The 9,670-nt window shown below is 38.7% G+C and overlaps 2 protein-coding genes and 1 long non-coding RNA gene across 3 annotated transcripts in view; 1 reads left to right on the top strand and 2 right to left on the bottom strand.

Annotated features, from left to right (window-relative positions):
* Positions 1-16: 16 nt before the first annotated feature.
* On the top strand, positions 17-4,685 carry LOC103131995 (integrin alpha-11-like). Its single transcript, XM_007543746.2, has 4 exons — positions 17-103; positions 1,092-1,187; positions 3,111-3,224; positions 3,480-4,685. Exons 2-4 carry the CDS (start codon positions 1,155-1,157, stop codon positions 3,558-3,560), a joined length of 228 nt encoding a protein of 75 aa, XP_007543808.1. The 5' UTR covers positions 17-103; positions 1,092-1,154; the 3' UTR covers positions 3,561-4,685.
* Positions 1,474-9,670, bottom strand: part of LOC107834989 (uncharacterized) — a 23,540-nt gene continuing 15,343 nt past the window's right edge. Inside the window, exon 3 of the long non-coding RNA XR_001660809.1 lies at positions 1,474-1,487. This is a non-coding gene — a long non-coding RNA (uncharacterized LOC107834989). The remainder of the gene's footprint in view (positions 1,488-9,670) is intronic.
* The window catches only part of fem1b (fem-1 homolog b), a 9,992-nt gene continuing 7,403 nt past the window's right edge, over positions 7,082-9,670 (bottom strand). The window contains exon 2 of the mRNA XM_007543744.2: positions 7,082-9,186. Within this exon, the coding sequence (XP_007543806.1) occupies positions 7,551-9,186 (1,636 nt within the window). The 3' untranslated portion in view covers positions 7,082-7,550. The remainder of the gene's footprint in view (positions 9,187-9,670) is intronic.

Below are 9,670 nucleotides of genomic sequence, written 5' to 3'. Positions count from 1 at the left end.
CCTCTCGCCCAGAACGTTAGCTGGAGATAGGCACCAGCAACCCTCCCGACCACACTAGAGACAAGGGTGTAAAGAAAACAGTTGCTAGACTGGCAGCTATCAGGTAGTTATATAAACAATACCTTGTTTTTAATGTTCCATCAAAACAAGTGAAAAATAATGAGACAAATAAATTCTACATGCACTCTCAGCTATTACTGTGGAACCTGGATGGCGATTTCCTGCCAAATTATTTTTAACATTTCCAGTAATTCTGGGTAATTTAGTGCTAGATACAATTAATATGAACAATGCAAATACATGTCAGCTTTGTGATGATTTTTAAGAATTCTGAATGAATTACAGTTCTCTAGAGTTTACCAAGATATGTAACTCTAACCTTCAGTTTAAAGTTAAGAAGGTATATTTTCTTAGAAGGCAGATATTCTACTATACAACAAGATATCCCATCAAGAACCCAAATTGTCAGTTTTTGCCATAATTTTAATGTACTGTGGGGGAGGTGAGAGGGTGTCAGAGAAAATACAAATATGGGAGCACAACAGGAAATGGGGGTAAAAGACTGTAGTTATCTGGTCAAAATGGGAGACTTGACTTGACAGGTATGAGTCAAATCTCTCTTTACCTTGAAATGCCTAGGTTCTTCATGTTTAGATTCAACAAAAAATGTTGGAAGCATCTCTGAGATCTTGACATTACAGCGCCTTAAAGTTGCAGCTCATTCACTGGCTGTGCATCCATTTTCATAACTCATTCCATTTGGGATCGGTAAAGTACTTTTGAATGATTTTCAACCAAATTCCATTGGTGCTCTGTTGGAGTTTATGTTTATGAGTTTAAAATCCATCAACATACCATAAAGTCACTGCCAGCTTCAACCAGTTTTTGAGATGTTCAGACAATTCAGAGATGAAACTCCTATTTGTGATAACAAGCAGCTTAGCAGGTGTACCCGATGATGTGGTTGGTTAGTCTGCATTTCCCCATGTACCCCTAAAGCTTGTATTTAAAAGTGTCAGGGATACTGAGAGAAATTGGATTCATCTAGTAACAAACTTAATTTTTGTGTTTGACATCCACCTAAATTACAGGTGAGTTTCAGGTCCTTAGAGCTGCTGACTGTTACCACAATACAGCTAGAGAAGACCAATCCGATGTTTCTTCAGGAGGATATCCTTGTTCGACAGGTACAACACTGTCCTGACTTCTACTAACTAGTTAACCTACATATCTATTTAAATCATACATGTTCAGACATGTTCACTATCAGTAAGGGTGCACTACAGGTTCAGAACATATGCAGAATGTTGTTTAACTAGGTGCAGGGTTATGCAATATTTTGTAACACAACTTCAAAAAGTGAAAACCAAACTAACTGAGAGAATCCCAGCTATCACCCAGCTCTGCTATTTGGCAAAACTAAGGTTGCTGATACAAACAAAAAACTTTATGTCAGCATACGCATTTTCCAACAATAAACTACATAACTAACTGAATTGCTAACCTAAAAAGGCATTAAGCTTTTTAGATAAACTAGAGAAACTTAATTTTACCTGAGAAAAATCAGCTAAAGTCCAAACCCAGCTGCCTCCACCAGGCTGTACATGAAACGCTGCTTTCAAGTACACAACCTAGTATTCACTAGGTTGTGACATGTTTTATTCTCCAATATGGGCACAGTTTTACCTATCCATGTACAGGTACATGGACAGGTACGACAGGTACAACACTGTCCTGACTTCTACTAACTAGTTAACCTACATATCTATTTAAATCATACATGTTCATACATGTTCACTATGTATGAACATGTATGATTATACATGAATATACCTGACATGAATATCCATGCCAGGTATATTCCTGGCATGGATAGTTTGAGAAAATAATACAATTAAATTAATTTCAAAAAAGTGAAACTTTTATGTTTATCAAACTTAATAAATACAGTATTTCTTATTTAGTTTTCTTAACTGAAATGTATCAAAAATGTGCCAAACTCTGCCTTTAAAGCCAGAATGCATACTGAACATACTGAACAGTGACTTCTGCGTAATTAGAATAATCAGGTTCCAAACCCACAAATCATATTTTGGGATCCTTTGAAATATTGACTGCTTTTAAAATGTACAGTAATTTTACCCAAAATATTTGAAGATTTTCACATGACCATAAATGTGACGGAGACCACCTGTTCGCCAACACTGCTGCTTTGTACCAATTTGTTTGATTTCTAATTTAATTGCTGAATGCTTAATGTTGAATTCTCTCTTTTACCATCTGACAATTAATCGTAGTTTGGTATAGAGTCAGTGTTGTGCCATTTATCAAGAATCATATTTCTTGAACTAGTTCCAAAATAAATGAACTTATGTTCAAAGTTTAGCACCTAAATATTCTTATCTAAGCTCAGCACAACTCTGAATTAGCTCTCATCCATTTATCAAAACAATTAATGACATATAAAACAATTGTCTGTCAATCATGAGATCATGCACTATGAATGTGTTTGTAAACCTTTCCTTTGCCAGGTTCTTCTCTGTTTAATTATCTGTTCTGTCAAGGTCTGAACTCTCATAAAAGCTGTTTTCAAGCAAAACAATGTGAATATGAGAATTTTTTTCTATTAAGACAATGTTTATGAATGTTTATAAATGTTTTAAAATATCAGTTCTTTTTATACATGTCAGCTGATTAAATTGCACTTAAAGAATTGAATGACACAATCTCTGCTGCTATTTCAACTTTTTTGAGAACAAAGTTAGAAGTAACTGAACTAAATCGCAACTCTGTATCTGCTGTGTACAAACTTTTACTGTTAACAGCAGCAAACAGGTACAGTTTATATTCTTAGAGCACGAGGATTCAGCTTATATTATATTTAAACTGAAGAGGAAGTCTTCAGTTTGACTTATAGTCAAGTCTAAGATTAAAAGAAGTTCATGTTAGCTTCTCCTTCTGCAAAAACGTGTTGTGTCTTAAGACACAAGTCATGTGTGCTTAAGACACACATGCATGTGTGCCTCTTCAAATGTCAACATCAGAAACAGCACAAGGAGGATCAGATTCAGCCAGGAAATGATTTGTGACTGTTCATTGCTTCAATGCAGACCATCCTGGATCTGAGAAAAGAGGGACCCAGCTCCATCCCCATCTGGATCATCCTGGGCAGCTCCCTGGGAGGCCTGCTGCTGCTCTGCTTAGTCATTCTGGGCTTATGGAAGGTACACAAACCTACTGTCAGCTCACACCTCCACTTTATCTGGGCTCTATTTTGATTCCAGTTTCTTCCTGTCACATGTTGATGTGCCGCTGGGCAAGGCACTTAACCCCAAGTTGCCTACTGATCTGCATACTTAATGCATTATTAATGTGTGAGTGTTTGAATATGAATGGGTGAATGTGGTTCTAGTGTAAAGCGCCAGCGACCCACTGTGCTTAGGGTACACATTAACAACTTACCATGATTTTTTTCACAGCTTGGATTCTTCAAAAGACGGAGACGTCAGGAAGAGGAGGAGCAGCCCGTCACCAATGGGAATGCAGAGATGCAGCTATAAAGCAGTTTGACGAGTTTCAATCTGCACTTCAAACCAAACAGTCAAGGTCTGTTACTGACAGACCTTGCCTGAATTGCTAACCTAAAAAGGCATTAAGCTTTTTAGATAAACAACGAACGCTGCAAAATGTTTCCACCAAACTGAGGTGAAATAATTAAGATTTTGCTTGCAGTTGACAAAGTACTCGGTTCATATTGAGTATAAGAAGTATTCATTTACCAGCACCTCAGCCAGTCAGTGGAAATAGTGATGTGTATTTCATAAGACTGATGCAAAACAATTAATGACATTTAATGATGTTTTGAGAGAAACTACTGCAGAGTTAGACAGAGGTATGCAGGTTTCTATAACACAGCTTGCATTATACACATGTAAAGTCATTGACATGTGTACAAGACCTGGTTCCTACTGATCAATATGTAAAACAAACTAAATTTACTCCTAAATTATGGTGACAGTCAAAATATCATGGATAATTTGGACCTCATTCTCCATGTCAGGTCATCTCACCCCACTCTGTATAACACTCTGTCCAGGTATTCTTTGCTGTTTATACATGGCTCTATGGTGCAAAGAAAATCTAAATGAATCAGCATATTTATTTGTATTTTATTTAATAGCTGGCAAGAATGTGTAAAGAATTGTGTTATACGAGCTAAAACCCATATCTATTTGACTACATGTAATATTTGGATGGCTTGTTTAGATGTTTTATTGGAAACCGAAGCCCTCACCTCCTGAAGTTGTTTTACTCACTACTTTTTAAACCAAAGCAAATCATCAAGGCATTAAAGATAGAATATTGTTTAAAACTATGTTTATTATTCATTTTATCTGTGTAAAGTATAAACTTTAATGAACAGTGAGGATAGGGGCATTACTGTTGGATATAAAGCAGTCATATAAAGCACAATAACACACACCTTTAACCATTTTTAAGGTGTGTGTTATTTTATTCTTTTTTATGCTGAAGATTCTTAGTGTGTATAGCAGACATACACAAAACATTAAAACCATGATAGTCCTCAGTGTGATAGTGCACACCCCAAACCATATGGAATCACTTCAGATGTTTGTTGTTTGATTTTGCAGGAAAATAATTTGTTCAATAAAATATCAATCTTATCAAGCATTGTGTTTAGATTATTGCAATGCCATGAGGCATAATTTTCTTTTTTTCAGCACAAGTTGATGAAAAAAATCATACAATTACTAGAATCACAGTTGAGAACATTTTTAGCAAAACTTCCCAAAAAGGACAAGAGACAATTTCTCTGTCTTCTTTCATTCTTATCTCAGACTGGGTTTCTAACCTTGTTTTACATAACAATAAGACTGAGACCCTCATTAGAGCAGCTCCTGCTTTATTTACAAAAGTCACTCAGATTCTTTTTTGTTTTTTTTCCACCTCCGAAGTCCAGCATTTGAGGTCTTGGTTCAATATTTGATTCTTCTGTGGATTTTGACTGTTGACTGATCCAATAATAACCTTTATTTAACCAGGTTTGTCCCATTGAGATCAAAAGTTCTCTTTTTCAAGACGGACCTGGCCGAAACCAGCAGCATACAGAGAGAGGGAAAAAATTTAAAAACAGTTGCAACACATAGTCGCAGTATAATAATGAATATTCCATACAACTGTCATTGTATTTAGATTATGCAATGCCATGTTTACTGGCTTGGATAAATTTTCCCCTTCACACCTCCAAGCTATTCAATATGTTTTGGCCAGACTACCAACATGTTCCAGCAGTACTGACGCACAGAGAACTAAACAGCCAAGTCCCAAATTTTCTACCTAATTTCACAAAGCGTACTGCTATCAGCTTATTCAGAATGTGATTCAGTTTTCCACCACAAGCTTTATACTGGACTACGAAGGAAAATCTATTGGGACATCAGCCCCAATGAAGGCGATTTACAATGTCCACCAAACTGCAGACAACAGCAGGAATGGCGTGAGAGCGTTCATCCAAACAACAAAAGAAGTGCACATGTTGATTTTTTTCTGTTTTTTACCCCAACATAAAGATCGATCCCCGTGGTTCAGTCTTGGAATGATACTGGATAAGAATTGTGCATATAAGCACCCCTTCCTAAGCCAACCCTCTCCTTCTTTTTGACTTCAAAATAAAAGTCAAGTCTTTGTTTGGGTGATCAGTTTGGAAGTTTTGGGCAACATAATAAAGTAATAATAAAGTAATATTTTTTCATGAGACCTTACCAACAAATCTGCAAGGTACTCCTATAAAACCTTTTACAAAGTTGAACTTTTTTTGATGTTCTATATCAGCCAGGTCTCCCAGGCTTAAAGCAAAAGAATTCCTCACCATGTAAATCCATCTGGGAAGAAACGCTTGACTGTTTTAAACAGGACTTAGCAGTATAGCTGCCAAGAGGAGATTTCTTCATCATAATTCACTCTGACTTCTGATCACTTTCAAGTAAAACTACTCATTCACAGTGCTGGGAAAAAAAATAAATAAATCTTGTTTCTATCTTATAATACACATGGAATTCAATTTCATCTCTGTTGAAGAAAATACAGTAAAAATTACTTATTTGTTTCATTTTTTTAATCACTAAAGAGGAACTCCTAAACCAAAGGTTGTCCCACCAAAGACAACCTTCTAATTCTGAATTATTAAAGAAACCAGGGGTTGGCTGATTGTGTCTTTGCTGTGTATCAAATAGAAAACTTTGATGTTCATTTTGCTACATAATAAAGATTAGAATAAATACACTTTAATTATGAAAAGAACCAGAACAAATCCAGTACCAAGAGTTAGACCATATTCAAAACATGATCAACTTAAACTGGTTTTATTGATAATTTACCAATAATACCAAGGGAAAAAAAATAATATATATATATATATATATATATATATATATATATATATATATATATATATAATGACAGCACCAATCATCACCCTCATGCAATAATTTACAAACATAAAAGTTAGCAAGATAAAAAAAAAAATGGCCATAATTTGCCAAACATGCAGAGCAGCAAGTTAAAGATTTCATTTGCAAGGAGCTGCTAAGTCTAAAATGGCCAGCAGGGGGCATTTGGCCATTACCAAAAGTGTTATTAGGCAGTTGTTGGGAGTCTCTGACATTTCCAACACAATCAAAACATTGAGGAAGTCTTCAGAGACAACATGCCTCATAAATGCATAACCAGGACATATCCAGCAGCTGCATGGTGTGTGGATGGATGCACAGAGGTTAACCACATCCACTCATGGAGCAGAATACGAAACACACTCCAGACCCCTGCCTCATGCCACCCCACAGAATGACCCCTTAGAAATCTGTTGCTGGTAATTCTGTTCAATGCATTGATGAGTCAGAGAAATAGAAAACCAAAAACTTTTTTTCCAATGACATTTAAAGTCAAACAAATAGGAAAAAAAAAACATGTTTTCCTGAACATATCCAATAGTTTGACCAAACGGCCTAATTCTGTCCAAACTATTTTTTTCTGAGCGGTTTAAGAAAGTTCTTTAAATAAATTCAATAAAATAGTTTTAATTCTAAAAATACAATTCATGAGATGAATACAGGGAACCCAAGCGAGGCTGGCTGTGCATTTCTTCATAGGCACCCATTCATTTTGTCTGACAACCTTTTCACAGTAACATGGCATGTATGACATAACACAAAGGATGAAAGGACCAACCTGTGTCTTCTCTGTATTTCAAAAATACACATTCACCAAACCGTCAGAAAATCTCTGCAGAACTTAAAAGGGATTTCTCTGGTTTATTGCAAAAAAAATGAGCCGTAGAAGCAATTCAACCAGGACAGCCTGTTTATGCAGGTGTGTTAGTCTGCAAAACCAACATTTATAAAAAAAATAGGTTTTATCAACATAAAAATGCTTTAAAAACTTTACTGGTGAACTACTTTCAGCACCTTATGAATCCATTGTTTGAAAGAAACAACAGATTTGACCCTACCTCTGAGTTTTCTGATCTGAGTTCAGTGGAACTCCACAAACTCTTCCAGAGTTTTGGGAATCTGGTTGCGATAAGTGATCTGGTGCTGTCGGACAGCACGTGCTGCCAGGCACTTCAGGCTCATTTTCATCTGGGTCTTCAGCAGGATCTCAGACACACCTGTGGTACTTTTGTCCAGCGGAGTCTTCTTCTGCTTGTTGGTCATGTCTGTGTGGGCCCCAGCCTCGACCAAGTTGATGATAATGGCATGTAGAGTGAGGAAGTCACTGATTGGTCGGTTATACTGGACAATAACGTGGAGGGGAGTGTTTCCTTCATGATCCACTGCATTTACCTGAGCACCACAGTCCAGAAGCAGCTTGGTCACCTTGGCATTAGGGAAGCTGCAGACGTCGTTGGTGTGAAAATCATCAACAGGTGTGCTGGAGCTGATGGCCAGGTGGAGCAGTGAGGAGCCTTCACGTGTCCGTGGATCCAGCTGGATCAGGTCATAAATGTGCTTGTTAATCTTGACTTGTTCCTCATCACTGCAGTTAGTCTTAGTGGAGATGCAGGCCAAATAAAGAAAAGTAAAAATATTGGATTCATAATTGTCCATGGCCTGTGGCAGCTCGGATTCAACCGCTTTGTCAACTCGAGCCATGCTGCGCTGAATCTCCAGGACACTGCAGCTGAGGACCTGCTCCACTGCTGAGGCCAACACCACCTCCTTCAGGTGCACCATCTGGGAGAACACCTGGGCGAAGCGCAGCAAATCTTTGTGCGTGTTCCGGTTCCCCTTTTGCCGGAGTCGAAGGGCATGAAGCCACAGTTTGATGCACTGCTCAAACTCCATGTTGTCTGCACAGACTGCTCCTCGATAAATGATGGGATGCGACAAGTCAATGTTGTCTGAGCCCATTATGCGTTCCCGAATCATGAGCCCCTCCATGTGCAAGGCATCCCTGTCCACCCGGATGGCTTCCAGCTGCTGGAGCGTTTTACACTCACTACGCCCCCCATAAGCTTCAATGGGTGGCAGCAAGTCCTTCACAATGATGTTGTCAGGGTCATGGTAGCGCTCCGTCATGGCCATGTGAAGGTACTGGTATGTTTTCTGGATGTCATAGTTCTCCCGGTCATTGGCAAAAGACGCCCCCAGCAGCTCCAAAGCCTCGATGCGACTGGGAGGGTCGCAGTCAGCATGAGCCATCAACAGCTCCACCACATCAGCTTTACAGCTCTCTGCAGCTACCTTTAATGGTGTCATGCCATGTCCATTCATCCGCATGGCAGCCTGGGAGTCCATGAGCTCTTTCACAATTTCCAGATGGCCTGCCTCTGCTGCGAAGTGCAGGGCTGTGGCCCCGCAGTGAGCCTTGCCATTGACATCGGCACCCTGCTCCAACAAGAACTTAACCACGTCCACATGGCCCCTATAGGCAGCGATCATCAAGCAGGTGTTGTTAAACTTGTTGGTGATGCTGATGTCAGCGTTGTGTTCCACCAGGTAGCGGACGATGTCCAGTCGACCATCGAAGCAGGCAGCCCGGAGGGGAGTGGAGTTGGTAATGGTTGTGTGGTTGACGTTAGCGCCATGGCTCACCAGGAGGTGAACTACCTCAAAGTGTCCGGCTCCAGCTGCACACCACAGCGCTGTGGCACCGTCAATGATGTAGCTGAAACACACAAGAGACTGGATTAAATATCATGACAGGCCTGGTCCCAGCAGAAGGTTTTCTAACTCAGAGCTGCAACATTTAAAAGGGCAGTGTTATGTCTTTTCCAGACATATCGTGCCATTTTATAGCACAGTCAACTAACTATCAGGAGGAGGGCAGCCTGGCAGGTATGAATTAACAGTGGTTGATAGAACATGGCAGATGAATTACGACAAATCTGTGCAGCCTCCTCAAATTCAAAGACTGGGTGATTTATTATTAAATAATACATATAGGGAGTCTTGAATTATAACAATTGTCAGCATGTGCTTAAATGTGAAAAGTCTTTTAGGATCTGGACTAAAATATGAGTAAATTTGTTTGGTCAAAATAACTAATTCATGATTATTATTAATTTCTTGGGTAACACTTTATTTGAAGGGGGTTGAATAAGACTGACATGACACTGTCATAAACACCTGTCTTGAACATAAATAAGCCA

The sequence above is a fragment of the Poecilia formosa genome, unplaced genomic scaffold, assembly GCF_000485575.1.
Source record: "Poecilia formosa unplaced genomic scaffold, Poecilia_formosa-5.1.2 Scaffold895, whole genome shotgun sequence".
NCBI lineage: Eukaryota > Metazoa > Chordata > Actinopteri > Cyprinodontiformes > Poeciliidae > Poecilia > Poecilia formosa.
This window is presented reverse-complemented; position numbering and strand designations above follow the sequence as displayed.

Excerpts from the sequence above, each read along its gene's own strand:
- LOC103131995 (XM_007543746.2), top strand. The coding sequence starts at position 1,155 with ATGTTTCTTCAGGAGGATATCCTTGTTCGACAG. Across the intron at positions 1,188-3,110 it reads AGGATATCCTTGTTCGACAG|ACCATCCTGGATCTGAGAAA; the intron begins GTACAACACTGT and ends GCTTCAATGCAG. Across the intron at positions 3,225-3,479 it reads TCATTCTGGGCTTATGGAAG|CTTGGATTCTTCAAAAGACG; the intron begins GTACACAAACCT and ends TTTTTTTCACAG.